The sequence below is a fragment of the Chaetodon trifascialis genome, chromosome 20 (genome assembly GCF_039877785.1).
Source record: "Chaetodon trifascialis isolate fChaTrf1 chromosome 20, fChaTrf1.hap1, whole genome shotgun sequence".
NCBI classification, from domain to species: domain Eukaryota; kingdom Metazoa; phylum Chordata; class Actinopteri; order Chaetodontiformes; family Chaetodontidae; genus Chaetodon; species Chaetodon trifascialis.
Window position 1 is genome coordinate 9,966,499 of NC_092075.1, and position 25,065 is coordinate 9,991,563.

Genomic DNA, 25,065 nt, shown 5'->3' on the forward strand with positions numbered 1-25,065 from the left:
TCAAGTAGCACAACTGCTTTGTATTTTATTGCAACAAAAATTGCACCAAGGCTAGAGGGAGAAACAAATAGGAAAAAGAAAACATATTTACAAAGGAAAGCAAAGTTTGTCTACAAAATTGGTGAGGATGCTTAGACACAAAAGTAGAGTAGTGGTATGGTTGGTAAAGGGGAAGGAATTAAAAAATAAAATAAAAAGAGGCAACATTGACAGTACCATGTTGAAGTCAAGGCAGCTCGCGGTTGACATGTCCTCAGGCATCGCAGTCAGACAGGGCACATGGGGTGAGACGACCACAGCACAAATACTGAAAATGTCCAGGAGTTGCAGACGAGCATAAAGGAACGTTTGGTGTTAGAGTGGAATTTCATGGGTTATTTAGCCTATAATGGTCAGCTTCTCACTTATACATTATTTTGTAATACAGCAAGTAACAAATCCATAAACAATTCAGTCCAGTGTTTCCCCCAGGATATATATATATTTTTTCTTTTTGCTGGGGTGGAAGGCCTCTGAAACAGCATTTAGACCACGTGGCCTAAACCCTCCATCAAAACTAATTCTTTCAGCCAAAAGAGGCCCTTCAGTGGTCAGAGAAACACCGTTTCAGTCTGTGATCCCTCTTTACAGATAAAACAGTGCGCTGCTGCAAGGCCGAGCTGCTACTGATGGCTTTTGTGACTGGCATGTCGAGAAAGTCAAACTTGTATTAAAAAAATATAGGTCCAGTCTACGGACAACATAAAACAACAGTCAGATCCACTGAGTTGCAGATCATGCACCCTGGTCCCTCTCCAGCACAGACTGGAGACAAAGGTTTTTGGTATGGCAAAACATTTAAATCCAATAAACAAATCAACACAGCTATTTCCTAACCACATTTCTGCACACAACAGCTCTGCCAATAGTGTTTAAGGCACTATCTGCTACCAAAGTTTGAAGTGAAGCAAAAATGTGAAGGCCAGAGGCTCATTCTGCCTCATTTGCTTGCTCCCATTATTATTGTATGGCACACGGTTGCAAATACTGCAAAAAAGCATTCATACAAACACTGACATGTTCATCACTCGCCACGCAACCAATCGCTGATGACGTGGTATGGAGCAATGAAATGTTGGGATGTGCTGGACAGAAGCATCAGGTAACAAACACTGTGTGATTCCAGACCCTCCCTAAGTCTTACAGGTGATCACTGAGTATGAAAATCAGTCGCTTTAGTGTTAGAAGGCATCCTAGAACAACATGAGGTTAGGCGTTTTGTTTTTGCTCATTGTCATCGGCATCGATGAGAAATCAAGCACTCCAACAGTGATGGACATCACAGGCCTTTTTTCTACGAGTGTCATCGATACAGGGAAAACACAACTAGAATACGTAAGACATGATCATTTCAAAAATGATTGGTGAAAAGTCATGTTGATAGAGAATTGGCCCCTCGCCTCTCACTGAGGCCAAAAGACACTGTTCATTCATGGTTAAGGCTTTTCAACATTGCAAACTCTGTGTGACAACGTCTACAGAAAGATTCCTTTGATTCCATCCACAACAACCACAGGCTTAAGTGTTTCAAAGTGTACTGTAGTGTGAAACCTACACTCTGCTGCTCTCCTGCAGGCTTTACCCTCAGATCTCCAACATGAGCTCAGGATGAACCACAGTTCATGCACATGTTCAGAAAAAAGGGTAGTGTAAGATACAGTTCATATTAGTTTTATATTTTGGCAGTTTTTATGGGGCTACCTCTGAACAATGTCACTGATCTCTTTGACAGAGGACAGCAGCTTGCTGAAGTCCTGCTGTGAGTTGGCACCCCCTGTGGCGGTGGGGCAGATTTGCAGCTCCCGCAGGCTGCTCTCGAGCTTGTTAATGGCCTCACGGAAGGCGAACTTGTTCCTCATCTGCTGTATGGAGTCGACGTAGCTCATGCAGTACTTCGACAGGTTCTTGCCGGCCTCCAGCACAGCGCTGTGGCTACCCGTCTGCTCAGAGTTGCGGCAAATGGCTGCGCGGAGCAGCTCCGTGCCTTCTAGCACCATCTCGCGCGTCACGGCAGAGTTGGGGGTGCGCTCGGAAGCCTGGCGGGGTGCAGTCTTGCGGAGGGAGCGTCGTGTGTTCACTAGGGGGATGAAAGCAGTGGGCGAGCTCTGATCGCCGGGGAAGGTGAGGGAGGAAGAGAAGCCTCCTAGGCTTTGGCTGGAAAGGGAGGTGGTCACTGAAGAGGAGGAGGTGGAGGTCTTTAACGGTTGAGGTTTGGAGGTGGAGCCCAGGGGCAGCTTCTTGGAGCCCTCACTGAGAGGTGAGCGGGCTTGGTCACTGGCAGTGGTTGTGTGGTGGGACTCTGAGACAGATGGGAGGCCCTTAGCTTTGATGTCTGAGGTGGTGGATGAGGGGGAGGGGGCTTCTTGGGTGGGGCTGCGGGAAACCTTGCCTGTTTTGGCATTGGTGGGTGGTGGAGGTGGGGCCGGCTTGGGTTTCTGTAACTTTCCTCTTTCCCTGACAGATGAAGAGTCCACAGTGTGCTTGTGCCTGCGGGCCCTGCACTCTTCTCCGGCTGCCCCCAAAGCAGGAAACACATTGGGCTTGAGAAGCTCAGCGTGGAGAGCACTAGTCTTGGAGTTCTCCAGCCCCGACAGCCCTGGTCTCCTGACCACCTTAGGTGTTAATGCCTGAGGACTGGAACCAGGGCTGGGATCAGTGTCTTTGCCTAAGAAGGCTGAGGAAACATCTGACGAGGTGTTCAGACGTGGTGGGGGAGTTAGGGTGCCCATTCGTGGGGCGTTCTCCCCTTTTTGCTCACTGGTTCTCTTGCGTGGCAGAGCTGGCTTGCCTCCGAAGGTGCCTGAGTCAAAGTGGCGCTGGCCGAGGTCTCGCGGCAGTGTGACGGACTTCCATTCAGTGCCATCTGAGCTGGCGGGGATGCTAGAGGACCAGAGGAAACGCTTTGAGTTAGACATGGACTCCTCCTCACTGGGCGGAGTTGTAGCTGCTTTTCCTCCAGGTCCAGGCACTGCAGGAGCTCCCTTCTTCCTGGGAAACAAAGGTCCTGGGTATGTAGGAGCCCCGTTGGTGATGCCCCCTGCCCCGTTATTGTTAGTACTCAGGAACTTTGCAGAGTCAAGGCCATGTGTGACGTCATTAATGGCCAAAGATGCACCATTGTTGAAGCTGTCACTGTCTCGAGGATCTGGAGTCAGGCCCCGTCTCTCATGGTGGACATCCATCTCTCTGAAAGAGGAGCTGCGTTTGGGCGGAGCTGGTGCATTCTTTTTCTTTTTCTTGATGAGACTGAGAAAGCCACTGCCACGTGTCTTGTCCTTGTCTTTGGGTAGCAAGCGGTCATCCTCATTCAGGTTACTGTCCAGGAGGGGGCGCTCTTTCCTGGGGAGCATGGGTGACGACACAGCTGCCTCTGGCTCCACTGGGTCTGAGGAAGGGCCCAAAAGAAGAAGGGAATCATCAGAGACGAAGAGGAACAAAATACTTATCAAACTACAATGACAGTTGTAGAAAAACAAAACGTACAAGAAAGGTGTGTGGGTGTTCAAAAGGAGACTGAGTCGGCAGGTGTTTCCAGAGCTAACGGAGCCGTAGCTCTCAGGTCTGTAGTTACAGACAAAAATCTCAGACCGCACTTGATCTTACTGGGTGTTAAAAGCTCAGACTGTCTTAACTCAAGGAGAGTAACACCATCTGGATGAACTGAAAAACCTTTCATTTTGCTTAAACATCTTTACCTTTCAGTGCAAAGATTAAGTCCCTACTTTCCTTTTGGGGCTGGTTTGGGCACTTTACATTTTATCAAGAATTCTTATTTGAATGCATCAAGTGGGAGTGAGTGCGTCTCACCTGGACTATCTCCATCGCGGTTGTCCATGTTTTTGCGGAGGGTTCTGGTTTTGGTGGGCAGCTCTGGAGCCTGCTGGATGGGGCCTAATGTCGCCTTCTTCCCTTTCTTGCCCAGCTCCTTTTCCACCTCTGTAATACAAATACAATCAAGATTTGACAAGCAACCAAACACGACTTTCCACATCTTAACACCCACAAGTAAAGGTGCATTGGATACGAAAGAAAGCAGCGCTGACCATCAGAGATGCTGGACTCCTGGAACATGGTCTCAAAGGCTTGGTGTGTTTCAGCAAAAGATGGACGCTCTGAAGGGTTCCACCTCCAACCTGACAAAAAAAGACAAAAAAAAGGAAGACAAAAAAAAGAATATAAAAGTCCCTCCAATAGAATACAGTGCCTCTGATCATATTCTGGATAGAGGAGTTTTGCTACTCACAGGCCGTCATGAGCTCATAGACCTTCTCGGGGCAGCCCTCTGGTCGGTCCATGCGGTAGTCTTTCTCCAGCAGCTCGTACACTTGGGACAGATCAATGCCGGGGTAGGGGGACATACCGTAGGTGGCGATCTCCCACAGCAGCACGCCAAATGCTGGAGATGTGGGCACAAGACAGTTATTTGTGTGACTCACGTAACAACTCACAACAGAAACATGTCAAGAACTAAATGGCTGGAACATAAAATCATGGTGGGAGTTTGTGCGACAGTGTTATGAGTAAAACTGTTTCCCCTCGTTGAACAGGAACCTGAAAGAAATTAGCTGCTCAAGCGGGAACATCAGGAAAACATTTCAGCATTGTCTGACTTAAATCAAACTTACCCCAGACATCAGATTTAATGGAGAACTTGTTGTAGGCCAGACTCTCCGGAGCGGTCCACTTGATGGGGAATTTGGCCCCAGCATGAGCCGTGTAGGTGTCTCCAGTCATTAGCCTGCTTAGGCCGAAGTCTGCAACCTTTACCAGGTGGTTCTCCCCGACCAGACAGTTACGGGCAGCTAAGTCCCTGCAGGAGACAATACAGACAGATGAATGGGTGATGAACAGGAGGCCATTGTGGAATCAGAAACAGACAAAGTAAAAATGCATGAGCCGACTTGAACACAGTAAGAAAAAAATATCAACAGTGTGTCGTTACAACATCCACTGTAGTGTTGGATTCCTACAGATGTTTTGTATGGAGCAGAACCACAAGCTGCGTCTTGTCAGGTTTAAAAATTAAACTGCACTTTGGCTAATACGAAAGACATAAATCATCTCATCTCCTCTGAAGGACCCTGTTAAACGTGCCAGAACAAACTAGCTGCGTTACAACATCGACTTGTCTGTGATACAACTCGGCCGTCCAGATGGGAGACTGAAGGGAGAGCAGTTCAGGAATGAGACGAAAAGAAAAACACGAGATTTAAGGACACTGCTGACTGAGATCACACTACCGAAGCTAGAACCAGGCTGCCTGACAAGCCTTAGACTTCGAAAAGGAAGATCTTAACACCACCCACCTGTGTATAAAGTTTTTTTTCTCCAGGTACTCCATGGCAGAGGAGATCTGCGTGGCCATGTGGAGCAGCACCACTGCATTGACCTCCTCCCTGTTGCACTCCCTCAGGTAGTCTAGTAGGTTACCATGGGTCATGAATTCTGTGATAATGTAGAACGGTGGCTCCCGTGTGCACACACCTGCCAAAAAACAAAACACATAAATACTCAATGATTTCTATTTGTGGCTATTATTCTTTATTTCAGAAAACAAATAGGAGAGATGTTTGATCAACGGTTTTTCTTCTTCTCCTGTTGAAGAGAGACAAATTCCAGAGGCTCTTAACATACCTAACAGCTGTACCAGGTTGGGGTGTTTGATTTCTTTCATGACAGCGGCCTCCTTGAGAAACTCCTCCACCTCCATCGTATCCTCCTGACAGGGTTATTGGCAAAAAAAAAGTGAGCAAAACCACAAGGTGATTGCAGTTACATCCATATGACAGCAGATGGTAGCATTATTCAGACAAATTAAAGGTTTATAGCAGACAGTTAATACAGAGGACGGTAGGTGTCAAATGTGCTCTCACACAGACTCTTGTTCAACCTGTCATCTTACCTTTAGTGTCTTAACAGCCACAGTGAGGTTGTACTTCTTCCAAACCCCCTCGTACACCTCCCCGTACTGGCCCCCTCCCAGCTTGTGCTTCATGGTAATGTCAGTGCGCTCCATCTCCCACTTGTCGTAGTTGGGAGAAACTCCGTAGATGGTGGGCTTGTTGCGCTTTGGCGCTGGGTAGTGCAGCGTGGTGATGAGGCCGTCGGCCACCGTGGAATGGTGGTGCACCAGCTCCGCCAGTGTGTTGAAACGGCTCTCTGACGAGACGTACAGCTGGAGGACAAAAAGACACGAGACGTCAGCTCAGCTCTGATGCGCTACATCAAAGATCACACAGAGGTTTGATTTTTGGAAATTATTTTCAATGATGACATCAAGTTGACAGTATTTTCATGAGGAATTTTTAAATCCTCACAGTCAAAACTGTGCAGCACAGCTGTTAAGATTTAATAAACAAAGATTCTCAAATTTGCAAAGTGTTTTCATTGCATGGTAGTGCTTACTCATGTTGTCTGGAAACAATAAGGGATATTAGGGAAATGTGTAAGTCTACAAATAACTGGCACAGTAATGCAGCATGAAATCAACTCCTCAAAGTCTTCACAAAACAACACTAACATGTTTTCTTCAGAATGAACGGTCTCAGCCTATTCAAAACTCACATGGAATTAGTCAGGGAAGCTGGTGGAGGGAAGGATATTGGTCAGGGCTCAGTGGACACAGTCTTTTCCATTGTCCAAGTCTTACATAACCCCAAAAATGATTTGCTCTACAATCTGCACTGTGCATTTCTTCACTTGTGAACGGGCTCTTTGAGCGAGCTGAAGGCATGTGGAGGAAATGGAGAAAGAGGACAGCCTTGACTGCAGTGAAAAGACCTTTGAAATCTAAAGAGGATTTAATGGTCAGTTGGCTGGTTTAAATCATGAACATTGACTAAATCAAGGGGGGGAAAAAAATCTATTTACTAACATAAAAATGTTAGTTATTCAGAGCAGCGTTAATCACAGAGTCAGTGTGAAACAAAGCTGCAGCTCGGGGGAGTGCTGAGGTAATCTCAAATTATGGGAGAAGTCATACCAGACTCTTGAGTTGTAGCTTAGTGGGAGGATGGAAAACAATATGAGATGGGGAATTGTGTGTGTGTGTGCATGTGTGTGTATGTGTGTGCATACTTGGCTGCATCTGTCTGTGTTAATGCATGTCTTAGCATGGGCGTCAGTGTCTGGCCGGCCTCGCATCTGCTGGCCATTATGAGCGGCACAGTGGTGGTTAGAGGCATTCTTGTCATAGCTAACGTTCCTCAAGCGAGCTCACCTCGCTGCATCACAGACAGGAGGGTGACACAGCCAAAATGGCAGCGGCTCCTCGATTGACATAGCATTTTGGGGAAATCCCACGGAAGAAACTGAGCCGTACACACAGCGAAATATGGCCTTAACTTCTATCATTACCACCAGGGTGAGGTATCCTGCCGGTCATATAAGGGCGGACTTTAACTATGTGCTCCAGACACCCCAACTTCTCTGCCCAACTTCAAGTTTTTCACACGAGGGATACAATTTCAAGTCATACATTATGCAAAACCTCATTATGGTTTTATGGATTTTAGGGATACTGAAATAATAAAAAAAAAACATCTCAAGTTCAGTTCTGTGAATGATGGAAACCTGTGTCCTGAGCAGCTTTCAGAGAACAGCACAATGCACTGGTCTTTGTGAGCGTGTGTTTGTGTGCATGCTTTTGTTACCTATTAGGGATATTTTCCAGTATAAGGGAGTCCAGGGGTCCTCATAGGGACCAAAGTCTGGTCCTAATGAATGAAAACATAATTTCTGAAGTCCTGGTTAAGGTTAAGGTTAAGGGTAAGGTGTGAATTGAGGTTAGGTTAAGGTTAGGATTAGGCTTTGCATAACGAATGAACCTCAATGCAATGTCCCTCCAAGGATAGCTGCACAAACTTGTACATGTATTAGTCACACTGTGGGGACATAAATCCGTTTACACAGTCATATTGTGGGGACTTTCCTCCTTCATGGGGGCAAAACATAAGTCCCCATAGCATAAATCATTCAATTTTAGGGTGAAGACTTGGGATAGGCAAGTAGTGGTTATGGTTATGGTGAGGGTAATTCTTCAGGAAATGAATGTAAGTCTATGTAATGTCCCTAAAAGTAATGGAAACATGATCGTGTGTGTGTGTGTGTGTGTGTGTGTGTGTGTGTGTGTGTGTGTGTGTGTGTGTGTGTGTGTGTGTGTGTGTGTGTGTGTGCCTGCCTGCATGATAAAGATATGTCTTGCCATTTCTCAAAGTGCTGCAACAATCCCCTTGGTTTACTGCACCTGGCCACTATCTTTACTTTAAAACAGTCATTACATTCCAGCTAAAGCTGATCCAGAACAATGTGGTGGATCCTGCCACGTGGTGGAAGTAACGTCCTGCCTTCATGAATCAAACAGTAAACCACACACCCACATCCAACAATGAGTTTTAGCCGTTGGATCCATTTAGACGCCAACATATGTGAAAGCAGGAGGAACCTTTTGGTGTTTGTGGGGTTACTTTGAGCATTTTTTCAGTCGTCAACGCACAGTAATTACACCTTTATCATGAAGCCGACAGAAGGCATTCTTGGTGTGTATGCATAATATGTGTTTGTGTTTCCTGATGCCCACCTTGCCGTCAGACGCAGTGTTAATCCTGTAATGGTAGACTCTCCCCTCGTACCGCAGAGAAATGGACCTCTGGCCGGGGCTGCTCTCACTCTCGCGGACCAGGAAGCTCCCGTTGATGCCCGAGCTGAGCAGGTACTCAGCCGCATTGCGTGACACAGGTCCATGGTACCAGCTGTGCTTCTCCAGGCTGTTGACAGGGGTGATGTAGTTGGACGGCACCCAACCCTGGCCATTCTTGGTCTGTGCCTCACACCACTCACCATTGTGGTTGTAACCCAGCACGCGCAGCTTCTCTCCTAATCAACATGTGACATTAAAAGTTCAGATATTATCCAGGCGACCCAAGCTTGGCATGGTGTGGACACTGTACTAGATCTGAACTCAGCGTGTTAGGGTTAGGGGTTAGGGTTAGGAATTCACTGTGTCTAATGTCATGTTTCCTCAGATCAGGAAGCGGGGGCTTTTCTTTTCCCTCAGTCGTTAGGTGACCTAGACTAAAGAGACGTATTTCTTTCTTTTAGTTTAGACAGGATGCAGCAAAAAATTACTTGAAATTACACATTTACATTTTAAAAAGGGGCCAAATTTCATATTCAAATAAGTTTGTGCCTTTGCTAAACAGACCCATAGTAAAATGAACCCTTTTTGCTGCAACGGCTCATATGAGAACAAACTGGAAAGTCCTGTTGTAGAGGACATTTTCTTGTTTATTCCGGTGCATATGTTCCCCCCTTCCTTCCTCTGTTCGCCTGCGTGTTCCATCTGTGGTATTGTTTTACAGTCGCTTCAGAGGAAGAAAACAACCCATGTGTGAGACCATCGTCAGGAAGCGAGAGTCACGCGGGGATGAAGACAGAGGGGGAAGGAGGCAGGAAGCAAATAAGCAGATTCCCCAGAAAGGTTCCTAACCTTATCGGGACATGTCGCTTTGCATGTCGCCTCCAGCAGCCACCTTACAGCCCTGTTTCAGAATGGCTTGAGTCCTTCCTTGCTTTGCATAAATTAAATCTAAGTACCATTTTGCTCTTTTCCTTACCTTTGGTGATGCTGAGCGTGTTGTCACCACTGGCCACGAAATCATAGAGTGCGACGAACAGGTTGGGGTCATTCTCGCTGGGTCCAGCCAACAGGTTCTCTTTGGAGTTCCAGCGGGCCGCTTCTGTCAGACCCTGACCCTCGAAGTCTGGTCTCTGGAGAGCTTCTGAAAAAACAGAAATCGGTCCATCAGAACACATTAAGTAACTAAGATGTGTGGGAAAACATCAAACAATGCTTTGCTGAGTTTGGTCTGCAGCGACACTGCAAAGTAGTTTTCCCCATACAGCTTCACACATGCAGGATGATTCAGCAACAATGCCAACGCTTCTTCTTCTTCTACATCCCCTTCAACTGGGTCCTGCTCCAACAAGCAGGTCATCAGCTGTGATCCCAACGTGGGATTAGAGCAATAAACCTGATCATGTGACCCGCTGTGTCCCTGCTGTCTTTCTAACTTTTCATTTCCTGGATTATCCCTGCTTAGATTTCATTTTCTTCAATACCCAGACAACTACCACGTATCAGACCGTGAGAATGTGTCCCAGCATGAATCTTCACCGTAGCTGGAAAATGGACGCGCTCGCACTCACAGGTAATGAGCCGGAGTTCAAAGCGCCTCAACTTATAGTTATGTTAATTACAGACACAGTTTGAATTATAGCAATTTTAGAGCAGTAAAACTGATGGCTGGATTACAAAATGTGGAAAATGGAAAGAATGTGGAGAAAGGGAGAAAATTGTGTTTAAGAGGAAGAGAGAGGTGAGGTGAGAAGAGGACTTTTAACTGCAGTTTGGCCTTAACATGAGCTCGATTGTGTGGCTCACTCAGCTGTTGTCACACATGTTTTAGAGGCATCTTACATTTCATCCCCCACAGCTCACTAACACCCACATCTTTGCAGCGGAGACAACAGGCTGAAGCTGCACTAGGTTTTCAGCTTCCAGCGAGAATTTCAGACAGCACGAATATGTGAGGAGGAAATATTTGAAATGAACTGAAAAATGAAACGAAAAAAGTGATGAAACATACTGAAAATGAACTTAAGGCTGACTCAGGATGATGAAAAAGCTACCTGCCAACATACGACAAATCCAAAGTGGTCAAGCTTAGCAATGCGTATTTACATTCAGATTTACTTTCGGAAAGTTTTAGAAAATTAGGCAAAAATGTCCAATTTAAAAGTTGTCTGTATAGCAAAACACAGACAGACAAATAACTGAATGAGACAGTGGAAGTGCCATGCAGAGTCTGGGGATTTGGTAGCAATGGACAAGAAATGCTGACTTGGAAATGAGTTACTTTAGTAACTTCATTTGTTCCAGTGCACATCTATGGCCAAAGCATTGTCACTCATACAGACTGGTAGGTTAATAGAGATTTTAGGTTGCAGAGGATTTTTCTAAGGATTTCTCAGTAACATACAGAAGCCAGCATGTCTGAAATGCTGGTCACAGTCTGATAAAAACATAAAACCAGCTGTTTATGACGATTTTAAGTGAGTGCATATCATGCCATTAGTACCGCAGGCAGGAAAACTGCGGCCAACTTTAAGCATTTCCCAATCACACACACACACACACAGAAGGAACAGTTCTCCATTGTATCATCTCTGTCCACTGAAAACCATACATCTTAAAGATTTGATATCTTTGTATTTCCTCTCCATTTCAGGCACATAAAACCCTTCAAAAACCTACTCATCTGATTATGTCTAAGACACATGTCATGGCTGTTGAAAAGGTAATATTCTGGAGATACAAGCCTTTCATCGTATGCTGGAACGCACTGGAGCGAAACCAAGTCCCCCAGCTGCATAATTGCTCACCGCATTTATTGCATAAGTGGATGCTAGCTGAGAGAAATTCCACAGATCCACAGTGCGTTTCTACAAAAAATAAGGGGTGAGATCACCTGATGTATCTTTTGCAGACATTATGTCTGCAGAAGGAGTGCGACGATCGGCCTGGTCGGAAGGAGACCGAAGTGTAAAAACAGACAAAGTCCTGCACCACTGCTGAGATTTATTCACAATATAAGGCTCATTATCTTGACTTGGTTAAAAGGCCAATGTGCACTAACATTTGGTGGAAACACAGAGCAGAGAGCCGAACTGAGCTTGCAGCAAAGAAGTACTTTGTGGCGAAGCAGGAACTGAACAGGAGAGGCACATGCACGCTCTCCGGATGACTTAGAATGAAATATGGAGCAGAAAGCGACTGCGTATATACTCAGTACAAGGCAGGACAAGTCTATTTGTATAGCACCTTTCAACAACATAGCGACCCAAAGCGCGTTAACCTAACAGTAAGGCATTAAGAAAAGATAAAAAAAAAGACACAAGACAGTATAAACATACACACATAAATAGGATTAAGAAGAGCATTCCAGATATGTGGTGCATAAAAACTCAATGCTGCTTCTGTGTGTCTGGTTTTTACTCATGGGACAATGAGAAGACTTGTCCCACATGGCCTAAGATCTCTGAACGCTTCATAACAGAGCAGCAGACCAGAAATGTATTTTTACCCTCAGCCATTCAGCGCTTAAAAAGCAACAGCAGTATTTTAAAATCAATGCTTTGACAAACAGGAGGCCAGCGTAAAGTTCTGAAAACTGATGTGATCCACTATCTTGGTCTTGGTGAGGACTGGCAGCGGCGTTCTGAGTCAGAGGCAGCCGTTTACCAGTGTGGCGATTATCCACGGTGTCTCTGTGGGGGCAACTGCATCGATGACATTCAAAATTTTAGAACAGAAATTATCAACAAGATCATTGACTGAGACCCAAGAGACAGCCGTGTGGAACGGAAAGTCTGCATGAATAATTCACTGGATATGCGGTTTTCTGATGAACTCATTGAACATTTATGTGCATAGAGATCTCCAAGAGAACGCAAGAACATCAGACACTGCAGAACTTTGAACTGTGTGGTTCTGAACTGATCGTCAAGTTCGCACTGTAATTTAAGTGGCCCAGTAGATGTTAAAGAATCAAGCTCGACACGCGGAATTCAACTGAAGATCAGCGTATTCAAAATACGCAAACTTGACATGAAGACATCTGTTTGCATTGGACAGAATGATCAACTCCACCTCCTTTCTTGTGTGCTCCAGCGTAGCTCGTAAAACTGAAGCTGGGATGGGTTGACTAAATAACAAGACCTGCACTGTTATCGCGGCTTAGCCACGTTTCAAAACAAAGACATAAATTCAGGATCGTGCCTGATAATTAAATCATCCATTGAAAATGATTTGCCGGCTGATGACGGGCTGTGGGTGACAAGGAATCGATTACAAATTTGATAAAGCTGGAATAAAGGATTAGACAAGCGCATCTTGAAGATTCTATGACTTATCAAAAGGCCAGAAGAAAAGTCTGCTTCTGGGCGTTGGTGTTCAACCTCAAGTATGTGTGTGTGATTGTGTCCACCCCAGATGATGATGGATCTTTTGGAGTCACGGTGGGAGAGGATATGACATGTGGGTTCCTCAAAGCAAGAATAAACAAAGAATCTGTATTATACAAAACTAAATCTAGTCCAACCCTAAGGACGTAAACAATGTCACATGACATTGTTGACAAGTTGCAGGAATCAGTGTGTTAGCAGGCCGGTCAAAGACTTCCACACAGCCTCTTCTGTAAAGCTAGGCTGGCCGGCCTGAGCGCAATCAAAGCCAAATGTGGTGCTTCTTTTAGGTCACAAACCTGCCATTTTGTATGAGAACATGCCAGATTCTATTTCATCTGGAGCAAGCTGCCTCGGTCATACTCTCATATTTAGGTGGGCAACAGTGCTAAAAAGACAGAGCTGTCGAGCTCTGGAGCAACAATCAGGGGCGCCTCGCTCAGCCGGGATAGATACAGGTATCTATGTGCCTCGTGCAAAAATAAAGGCAGGCTGTAGTGCCACATCACATGATTCAGAGACAGAAAAACCAAAGGTCCCTTAAGGAGAGCGGTCCTTTCCTACAGCACAGTACACCACTTTTCATAAAGCAGCCGATTTAGCTGAGGCGGATGAGAATGTAGTCAAATAACACGATGATTATCCGAGTAATTAAAAGACGCCTGTTTAGCATTTGAAAAGCTGGTTCTTTTTCATAACCGTGTGGTGACGAGTGATGTCAATGACTAGCCAGCAATCACTCAGTTCACTGGCATCTGAAAAATGTTCAACGGGGTCTTATGTCATCTTACTTTGCTCATTTAGCTCAAGACACACATTTGATCTGTATTCAGATTTCTTGACACCAGATGGTTACGTCCATGTATTGATACGCTGCAAATACTGGTTGTCTAAATAACATTTTTTGTTATTAGGTGCACTTTATAGAGAATAATACAACCAACAGTTTTGACAAGTATTAGTATTTGCATTGATACTGTGTTGGATTTCATTGTTTGGGTGCTATGGATGTTACGTGAAAACTGTACATTTTTGGATAAATGGCAACCAAAGATTAATATTTTAGTTTACAAACAAAAGTATTCCTAATGAATACAGCAGACACACAAAAAATACAGATACCTGATAATTGAAGTCAAACACGCAGCTGTGTTTTGTCAAATTTTGGCTAAGCAGAGGCCAGAGATCAAGCAAGAAAGAAAAAGACTTGAGAGTAAGCAGGACATACCATATGTCCAGAGTTTGGCCTGGTCATAAAGTGTGCGGGCAGCGCTTTTGAGCAGCCCATGCCACACATGTCCACTTTACGGCCCCAAATACCACAGCTCTTTGTGAGAGGGTGACGGCACACTGACACATGGACGATGACAGCACAAGCTCAGAGAGAGGAGAAAATAAAAGACATGGAAAAAGAAACTCAGGAGGTGAGTGGGAAATAAAGAGTTCTCCAGAGTCATGCAGTGGGAGAAATTGCAGCACGTCCTGGTTGCATTGCTGGGATGACACTGAAAATGATTAAATGTGTGTGGAACTTGTGAAGAATTCACAGCTATGACTGCGCTGCAATGAGCAATAGGAACGTATCCAAACTCACACACTGACAGAAGACAGACATTTCTTCAAAAACCAGACTGAAAAAAAAAAAACAACAAAAACCATCATGTCTTATTCAAAGTGGTCCTTTTGATCAAGTTTTGTTTCCAGACATCTTAAATAAGCAGTTTCACACCTTGGCTGAAAGGAAAATGGAACAATAGAGCTGCCACAACAGGAACCAGAAGTAGTCTGGGCCCAAAACCATGAATCTATATAACAGCATAGTCCACTTCTGTGGAGTTGGCTCTGGTCCCAAGGCTGAGAGACAATCCCTATCTTATATATTTATCTCGCATCACCTGTCATCACCTGAGTGGGAGGCGGTGGAGAACAAGGGGAACGATTCAGATCACACATCTGATATGGCTCCACTCACTTAGAGGAACTACAAGGTGTCATAAAATATTCTCATTGCATTTTCCTCCTCTTCATTCTATTGATGTCAAACAGTTTACGAGCCTCCAGCTCTAATGAATGTTTAATCTGGGGTGGAACGTCTCAGCGTGACATCTGATGAGTCTTGTACCATATGATCTGCAAATGAGAGACTATCACTGTCATCCACGTCAGTGGGGAGTGCATCACAACTATTAACTCTATTAAATCATTTGCTTGCGCAATCTTTGGCACACATAACACTTCCTTGAATCTTCCAATCAGTTACTATGTTGATCATGCAGAGACTCAATGTGGCCTGGATTTCTTCAGACTCCCCTTCATACAGATCTACATTATCTTTCCAATTCATTATGGAAGCAGCAAAGAACATCAAAAGTACTGGAACATAGCAAAGATCTTAAAAGAAGAGCACAGCCTGAGATTAGATCCCCTCTCCTCATAAACAAGAGTTAAGTGGGGCACGACCAGGAGTCAGATTTCCTTGTATTCTCTTTGCCGTCTCTTTTTCCACTTCTTTCTTCTTCAGCTAGCCAGTGTGTCTGGCCTCCCTCGCCCTCCCCTGTGCTTACTCTCCCCTTTCCCCTCCCCATTCTTCTGTTTCCACAGTACAGACATCATTGTTGAGCCTTTACACGGTGATTCTTCATCTTTTATCATTCGCCCTGAGTCTCCCCCAACCCCTGATTTTTTTTCCCTTTCTGACATCTGTGCTTTAATTATTGTTTAGATTTTTCCAAAGTAAACTTAAAAATCACGGCCCAAGCTAAAAGACGACACCACAGCCATCACAAAATATTCTTACCTTCCAAGTAACAGCTGGAGGAGGACGAGAGGCCTTTCTTAGATTTACACCCCACCAATTTCAGGCATATCTCCAACATTTTCATTTGCTTTCTTTCCCTTCCTGCTGGAAAATGTTGTTGCTGGTTCAAATCAGACGTCCCACGACCGTTTCCCCTCTACATGTGTCCAACAGGAGAAAAATTCAAACACAAGAAAGAAAAAAACTGACAAAGGGAGATCCAGCACGGAGGCAAAGTATGTGTTGAATTGTTCTGGTTTTCTTGTCCTCCGTCCTTTCGGTTGCTGTGTATCCTCCTTTTCTCCTCACTTTCAGAAACAGAAAAAGCCAAACTGTTGTCCGGCAAAGTCTATCAACTTTCTCTTCTGAGCGGCTCCATGTTTTTTTTCCCTCTTTTGCTGTTGGGCTTTTGGTTAGCTCCACTTTTGAAGGATACAGCAACTATCCAAAAGCGCTGGCTTGCTCCAAAAGCTCGCTCGACCTGTAGATGTGTCAGTTGAGTGGGCAGTAGGGCCGTCTGAACGGTGCCATTCCTCTCTCCTGTCCCCTGTGTGACTGTGTATCTGAGGCACAGGGACTACTCGTGCTACAGCTGCCAACAAAGGGCCTCTTTCAGGCTCAGCCTGCTGCACTCAATGACATCAGCTGAGCCCTCCCACCTCCAGCAGCAAGCACAGAGGGAGAGACCGCCACCACACACACAAGCACTCAAAAAGAAGAATACAAACAACATCACCCAAAAATCATCTTGGTCTCATTTTTCATTTGAAACTTTGAAGTTTAGATTCAGCATAGACCTTAAAAAAAGTTCTTGAGATGAGATGAGATGATTACAAGAAGCTCCTCCTCCAACTTTTTACTCCCCCCTTCCCCTCTCTCACTGTCTTTCTGCCCCTCTCTCTTCTTTTGGACTTTGCTTTTTTTCCTCTCTCCATTCTGAAATGTTTACAGGTTGAGGAATCACTTCTGGAAACAGGACTGGGTTGTTAAAGACACAGCTAAAGCTCTCAATCAAGAGCAGCTCGCAGGGAGGAAAGAATAACCCTCACCAGTTTACTCTGGATTTCACCCATTCTGCCAAACAAGGCTCAGTTGCCACAGATAATCTCAAATGGGGATGAAGTAATCAACATATCAAAATTAATCAAAATGAGAGCATTTATCTTTTGATCTTTGGAGAAACATGTCTGACCATGTGATTTTAGGCAGCAGCGGCGGTCATATCTGGAAGGAATGAATAATCCTTGGCAGACGCGAAGGTGTCTTGCGACACCACGTTTTTAAAGATGTCTCTCCTGTCTTTTCTCAGCTGTCTCAAAGTTTAATGATAAACAACTCACTCAGAGGTTTAGTCATACTTCTGAACTAAACTGACCAGAAGCAAATCTATTGAAAACGCGATAAAACCAACCAAGGATGTCACTGTGCTTTAAAATCTGGGTGTGTCAATGGAACCGATCAAAAAAATACTTTGAACTCTGCGGTTTCAGCGCTCTTCTCCCAACTGGTGATTGTTGCTCTGTCTACATCAAAAATGCAAATTTCTCAGAAAAATCTAGGTACACCTTAAACAAGTAAATAGTATGCATTTCTTTGACTAAATTACAGGAGGCCATCTACAGAGGGTGAGGCAATTCAAAACAACAGCCACGCGACAAATACAGTGTCATGAAACTCATGCTTTTATTATTACTCACTCATGTCAGAGAGATCATTGAACTCTTTCAGAATTTCTGAAGGGCACTCTTTATTTTATTGTAGGATATTGTATTTCTGTTACTGGGTCCATCCTGTAATGTGGACTAAAAGGGTCGCCGATCATCATTACACCACAAAGGACACAAGAGCAGCTGTGCTGACTATGTCTGGCAAAGGTTTTTTTCCATTTCAATGACAAACATCACTTCAGAGATAAGAAGTCCGGTCAAGGGGGTGATTACATACCGGTGGGAAGCTGGCTTGATGACACCATAGCCCATAGCACGAGTGCCAAACCAGTTTACTGGCTGACCCCGTCACTGGAATTTCCAATCAGAGAGCAAAGCCACTGACTAAAGATATGAGCCATGCAGGAAAATATACATGCACAATGGCTTTGATGGCTTTTATTTTTTGCTATATAGAGTGAGAGCAGTGTTTATGTCTGCAGTCGATGAACTTGAACTGGAAGGCCTAGGATGCAGTATAAATAACGGTGAAAATAAATTTTATTCAGTACAATGAAATGGGATCCCCTCCAAAATGATCATAACTTTGAGACAACACCTCTTTAAAATAGTTTCAGCAACTGAGCATTACAACCTGAATGAAGGTGAGACTTAATGCAGGACTGCTGTATTACACTGCAGTAGTTTTAGCTAGGTGTACCTAATAAACTGGCAACTGGAGTATATTATTACCAGTCTGAAATTTTGGGGGGGTGGGTCGTGATTGAAAAATAGAAAAGGATACCAGATAAGTAAGACACTAGCTCCTCAAATCTAGGTATATCTGACGGTTGGACCCTCACTGGACTGGATTTTGTGTTGTGAGTATCGCAGGAAGAAAGGCTGACTGATCCACTTGGCAAGTGAAACAAGGAGAGGAGAGGAGAACAATAAACAGATGTTTCTGAGGAGAAAAGCTGATTCATGTGCAATATATAAGACAAGGAGAATTATGGGGAGAATAGATGACAAAAAGTAAAAGAATAGAAAATCCAAAGATAAGATCATGTCTGTCTGAACGATGACGTAGTCCTATAAGACACACTGCACTGCAGGCTGTTATTGTCTCTGTAAGTATGTTGTGCATGACAGTGTTTGCTTCATAGAAGACGCTAGAAGTCTTTCAAACGTGGGAAGACAAAATTCAGAAAAAGTGCTCTGCAAATAACAAAAAAAAAACGCATGAATGTGCCACCTCTGCTGCAGAAAACTTGAGGGGTCAGGAACTGGTTACCTTGCGAGATCTTTTGGATCAATGGGATCATGCAAAGCGAGAATCCATCTTGCCAGGCTTCGGACACTGAGCAATGCACAGTGCCCGACCAATCACTGTCCTATCAGGAAGTACTGGCAGCTAAAGGCATGGTTTGGATGTGGCGACAGAGCGATTGTTCCTTAAAGTGGTTAGTGTAGATAGTAATACAGCATTAGTTATATCAGAGGTGGAGAGTATTTCTTCACCAAAGAGCAAAGAACGGCTTTTTTTGCTCTTCTCCCGACTGGGTTTGACAAGTTTCACTCTCCTCTGATGTTCATCCAATCACCTATGAAGTATTTTTTGAAAGTGCTGACCCCTTTCCCAAACAGTTTCCATAGAAGAATTCCCAGATGGCTCTGTGTTACAGAACAACGTTAGGAAATTGAGAGACAACCCCAAATTCCTTCTGGAAACCGCTTCATACAACAACTGCTGGTAAACTGCTTCACGTTTGGTTAATTGCCTGCCTCGGAGGGTTCTAACACCTACTATACTTTTGCGGTGGTGGGTAACTGAGAAAGAATCAAGGATTCGAGACAACAGGCTTGGAGAGGGGTTTGAAAAGTATTTCAACGTATGTCTAAAAGCCACTTCACCTGGGCCAAATGAGTACAAATAGTGACAAGCAGAGACGTGTGAGTGGCATGAAGTTAACTATATCCACATCTTCTCGTCTTCATATCTAAAGTTACTGCATGCTTGTCTGTTTGGTGTGGACAGAGATGCTCCAATTAGCATCTCTGGGTACTCTTTAACACGGCTCAGTCTCAGTGGCTTTGCAAGTAATGACTTCAATACCCTGAACAGCCAGTCATATGGCACCAGGCCCTACATCATCGCTGCAGTGCTGGTATGGCAAACATTTGCACCACCCCAAACATCAATTAAGAAGAAATACAGGCTTCCTCAAACTCTGAGAAAGGCCCATTAATTTACCGCAGTCACAGAGTGTTGGGGAGATGAGAGGAAGAAGGGAAGAGGAGAGGGGCTATAAAAATGGAGGAGGAAAGAGGAAAAAAGGTTGCAGATGGAGAAACATGAAGCACATTGTTTGGAAGTGAGCTCATAGGAGAATCACTCGCTCGCGTTTTATAATCCGGGCCGTGTATGTTAACAGTTAGCTGACGTACGTCCACCCACGGGATGGTTTTTAGCCCTTTTCCTCTCATGTACCCCGTCCTGCTTTCCTGATCCCATGCTTTAAACCGCCAAGCAGCGAACAGGTTGTATTCCCAAACTCTGAAGCGGCAACTGCGTTACTATTCAAGCTACATCGATTTTAAAGTGTCTAGATAATGTTGACATGAATCCATGCGTCAATTATGAAGCAGGCATTACTTCTATACTTAATAATTTCTTTTACCAGAATGCAACGAGTAAGAACTCACCTTTCGAAGTCATGCCATTACATGATTAACTGCTACTGGCATCTGCTATGTATATTTTGACATGAGGCAAGGTGGTGAAGTCAGAGGTAGGCCATTAACTTGCATGATAAATTAACACTGCCAGGTTGATAGTCAAATAACAGAAAAATTAAGCAGAAGGTAAGAAGATACTGCCTTCAAATGTTACAATGCTACGATGACATTTAAGGGCTGCTTCGTTTCTGTCCTACCAACTCCACAAACACACACACACACACAAACACATATATAATCACACTGTCTAACAATCTTAGAAATGTAAGCCAGCCAACACTTGGCATAAATCCTGTCCATCTAAGTCATGGAACAAGATTTATTACACTTTTAAACTGAGCAAGCTTTGTAATTACAGAGGAGGAAAAGGGTGGGAGACGGGGCGAGAGACAAAGCCGAGTCAGTCCCTAATTGTGATTCTATGGTTCATCATTGCACCGCATCACCTAATCCAGCGTTCACAGCCATCTGTAACAGCCAAGTATGCTTAAATATCAGACACTCAAGAACCAGGTATGTGTGGATGTGGATGTGTGTGTGTGTGTGTGTGTGTGTGTGTGTGTGTGTGTGTGTGCGTGCGTGCATATACACATGTGGCTGTTTACTCAGGGCCCTCTGGAGAATGCAGCCAGAGTGTCTGAGGCGTGCAGACCAGCAGATGAGGTTAAGGGGTTTAGAGTTCCACATAATTCTCCACTTAGTTTTGTCCACAGGGAGAATGGACACTCAGGAACGACACGGTGGCTGCTCTGGTGCAAGGTTAAGGGCTGTAGCATCAGCCTGCATCGGCAATAAGTTACCAGCGTGGACAGCAAGGAAGCTGATCATACAGAAGCACATTAGAGTATTTTAAACTGCTTGCATGTTTGCTTGAACTTGAAATCCCCAAAAACCCTCAGAGAACAAAAGACAAACAAAGTTCTTTATGTCGATTCTCTCTGGGCTTTTGAGAGGCTGTTTTCCCATTGTATTTTACATGGAAACAGTGAAACTGACCCAGAGGTCATTAAACACATTTTATGATGAAATCCACTTTATGTGCATGCTCTTGTGTATCTGCTCTCACACAATCTCTCTCTCTGCAGCCAAACCGGTCTCATTTGAGGTGACCCATTAACGGTCCACTGTCAGGTCAGTTTTATGACAATCTTCGGCACAGACGGGGCCAGGCAGACCAGTTTAAACCCAGCCGAACTACTGGGACGGGATTGGAGGAACCATTTTATCACAATGACAGATGCAAAATAGGGCAACACAACCCAGGTGACTGAGCAGAACCTTCGCTCATTTCTCCACATGATCGACTGCTATAGGCCCAGACGTAACTATGCAGTGCCAAAAATATGCAAACCTGCAGAGAATGGAAATGGACGCATGCTCGCCAAGAGTTAAAATTTCATACTTTGAGCAAACAGAAAGCCAGGTCAAATGCACACAACTATTCATCATTTGTCAGGGGTAAAATGCTGCGCTAATCATCTGTGTTGAAAAGGTCTGAAAATTAAGAGGGCAAGAGAGAGTGCAGGCGTATGAGCTCTGCTCAGAAATGGCAACCTGCGTGTGCAGAGAGGAGAGGGTGCTAATCCAGTCATTTTCAGAAGTGAGCTAAACTGCTCAATTTGATCCAGAGTGCCAGAATGAAAGCACAACATTTTATATTCCATTGTTTTATGAGCGTGCAGACGAGCCGAGCCAAACTCTTTCAGGAGGGAGAGAGGGAGCAGAAAAGAAAAGGGTGCGCTTGCACACATCGGTGGGAGGTTTGCCGTTCTACAGCGATCGAAAGGAAAAAGCTCGAACTAAAGCCTCTGATATTACTTTGGATATAATTTATGAATTCAACAGCACAAAAAAGCACACTCTGATAAGGGCAGACAGACAGTAAACAGAGCCGGGAGATGTGTCTGTTTTTACCAGCTATCAACCTTAAATGTCACTGAGATGTGATGTCAATGCCTGAGGAAAGACCCCATTTGTCTGCATGCCCATTGGGGTAAAAACAGAAACAGACATATAGAAGAGTGACTCCGGCAACGAGGCTCTCAGGCTGCAGCAGTCGAGCTGCTTGGGCTCTTCTTTGTGTCTAAGTGGATCCAGATGCAGCAAGCAGAGCAGGCCCCCTCTTTTAGCGCTATGAAGAGGAGCTTCACGCAACACAAAGGGACAAGACAGCATACCAGTACTGTATGGACTGGACTGGCGAGGGGAAAAAAACACACACCAGACAGTAATGTAACTGGCCAGACGATGCCTAAGTGGATAGGATTTTGTTAATTCCTGCACCATGGAAATCAAATTAAACGAAAGATTTTATAAAATATAGAACTCCAGATTCTGTGGCAGGAAAAACGGACCTCATAGGAAGGCCAGTGCCCTCGTGTCAAATCGTGCACCCATGGACTTTTATCCTGTAATCTGCATGGGGACACAGGCTCTCTCACCAAGAAGGGCCCATAAATGGCTGAATTTTTCACAAAAAGACAGAGCTGGCGTCCTAGGTAGCAGGTTGTCTGCAGAGAAAACAACAGCTGCGTCTGGAGCTGCCTGCTCGGGCATGGAGCGGGGAACAGGGGGTGGTTTTTTTTCCCCCCGTAGTATGTGTGTGTGCGTGGACTCGGGTGGCGAAGAGCTCCCACGCTGCATTCCTAACCCAACTTGGAGGTTCTCGGTATGCATGTGAGTGTTGTATGTACATATGAGAGTACAATGGAGGGATAACCGGCAGAGAGAAGAAAAGCAAGCGCTTGTGTTCTGCTCTGACAGGAACTTAAGAGTGACGACTAAACGCACGATCACGAGTGCAGTGACTGGAAAGACTACAAGGATGCCGACATGAAAATGGAGATTCTTTTGTCTCGGATGAGATGACGATGAAATGGATCAGGCCACAAGCTGATTCTTACATAAACCACCTATCACTACGTAATTAACATTAAAACAGGCCAACGAAATTTTGAGCGATGCATCACTACACAACATCCAAATTTGCGACTTATACATGAGCTTTCAACAAACAAAAAGATATTGCAGTAAATAATTACTTTCTTGTCAGAAACTTGGCAGTCACAAGGCCAGATTTCATAACATATACTGTTGCAGATGCTGAAGTGAATCCAAATAACAAAAACCAGAGTGAGAGTCAATGACTCAACAGGACTGTTTGTTCTAAACCGACATGCTTACACTTCAATTGTTCTGCGCAAAAGGCTGTGTACCTTATGTATATGGAAAAAGCTCTGGTTTAAGCTTTGGTTTGTGCCTTTGTGATTTTTCCTTCCTTTGTTTGCATTCAGCATTTTTTTCCCTTCAAATTAACTCCATTACAAGTAGCTTATCTTTTCTCCATTTTAGCAGTTCAATATTTTTTTTTTTTATTTCAGCAATGGAAGTTATAGACTTTTCCAATTATCAGACAATGTAAGCAAACACTGGTTTGCTAAAATCAGCCTCTGCGTTATCCATAGCATAATACAAAAAGCATCATGACTTCTTCTTACATGACAGAAATTGTGGCAGATAGCTGCTCAAGCCCGTGTAAGCACATTGCCTAAAAAATACAAAATATACTCTCAGCTTCTACACTCTGAATGCTGTTGCTTTTGCTTGCTCGTGTTGTTTACTGCGATTCTTTTGTGCGCTCCTTATTGTCTGCTGATTTTCATTAATCTAGCCTGTAGCTTGTTTTTGCTATTGTTCTGCGGGTCTATAAATGTGTTCTACGAAATGAAATAGCCACTTAATGAAAACTAAAAAAAGACACAGACAATGGCAAAAAAAAGGGGAGAAAAACAAAAAGAGGAAGGGAGGAAAAGAAAAGAAAGAATGGAGGGGGGGAGGGAGGGAGGGAAGGACGGGGATTGCACCAGTTATTTGAGAGAGGAATGCACAAGAGGTCACATTCTTCACTCCACTGCTGTGGCTTGCCCTATGTTCAACTCTCTCGCTCTCTTTTCCTCTGTGCAAAATCGGCAATATTACTCAACACACCTCTGGTGCAATGGATCAAACACAAACATATGTGACTGACAAGAAAACAGAGTGGACTGCTCGAGAGATCGGTGATGAAGAGGCTGCAGGCCCGGAACGAACTAACCTTGAGGTCCGTTTCTGCGCCAAAAGTGTGGTCATATGTGTATTTGTGGAGAGCTAGCTTGATTTTATCATGCAGACCTGGGCCATTTCAGATCTAAACATGATAAAATAGTGTATCTGTCGTACTTTTTCAGACGTTTTGCACCAGCACATGCGATTAGTGTCTAAAATTCAGGTCTTTGTGAGGCACAGACTAGCTTGATTTATACACACAGCTGTTTTGACTAGTCATCGGCTAGGGTGGCAATAAAGTGGACTCCTTTCCAGGTGGTCAAGACTTGATGAGAGGGGAAAACACTTACTAATCAGCAATGTGTCATCAGGTAAGTGACAAATGCGTGTGTGTGTGCGTGTCTCTCTCACACACACACCCACACACACCCATTAATGTGGAGACATGGAGAGCCACAGTGAGGGACAAGCCACCAGGAGCCTAACAGCTGGCCCGAATGAGCATGACTATGAGGCGCCTGCTGCGTGGGTACGTGCATGGGTGTGCACAAACACACACATACACATACATGGACCCCCTCCTCCCATCATTAGGACCCACAGGGATCATGGGAGGAGATTTGGTGTGTAGACTGTAAAGATTCCTCGAGTTCCAGCCAGTTATAGACTAAAAGAGAAATGGATTCACTTACTGCATAAACGCTGAACGCAGCTGCTGCTGCTGCAAGAAAACGCACACACACAGAAATCAAATGATGTCTACCAGCTAAAAGTAAT

At 44.5% G+C, this 25,065-nt stretch overlaps 1 protein-coding gene across 2 annotated transcripts in view; it reads right to left on the reverse strand.

The window, feature by feature from the left end:
* Positions 1–7: 7 nt before the first annotated feature.
* Positions 8–25,065, reverse strand: part of abl1 (c-abl oncogene 1, non-receptor tyrosine kinase) — a 32,532-nt gene continuing 7,474 nt past the window's right edge. Inside the window, exons 1-11 of one of the 2 annotated variants that reach the window (XM_070989036.1) lie at positions 15,860–16,453; positions 9,654–9,818; positions 8,618–8,913; positions 5,942–6,214; positions 5,674–5,758; positions 5,346–5,523; positions 4,665–4,849; positions 4,283–4,435; positions 4,083–4,172; positions 3,847–3,975; positions 8–3,424 (exon numbers count right to left, since the gene is read on the reverse strand). In XM_070989036.1, the coding sequence (XP_070845137.1) occupies positions 1,737–3,424; positions 3,847–3,975; positions 4,083–4,172; positions 4,283–4,435; positions 4,665–4,849; positions 5,346–5,523; positions 5,674–5,758; positions 5,942–6,214; positions 8,618–8,913; positions 9,654–9,818; positions 15,860–15,944 (3,327 nt within the window). In that variant the 5' untranslated portion in view covers positions 15,945–16,453 and the 3' untranslated portion in view covers positions 8–1,736. Of the gene's footprint in view, positions 3,425–3,846; positions 3,976–4,082; positions 4,173–4,282; positions 4,436–4,664; positions 4,850–5,345; positions 5,524–5,673; positions 5,759–5,941; positions 6,215–8,617; positions 8,914–9,653; positions 9,819–15,859; positions 16,454–25,065 lie in introns of those variants that run through there. The other variant, XM_070989034.1, reaches the window with a different exon arrangement.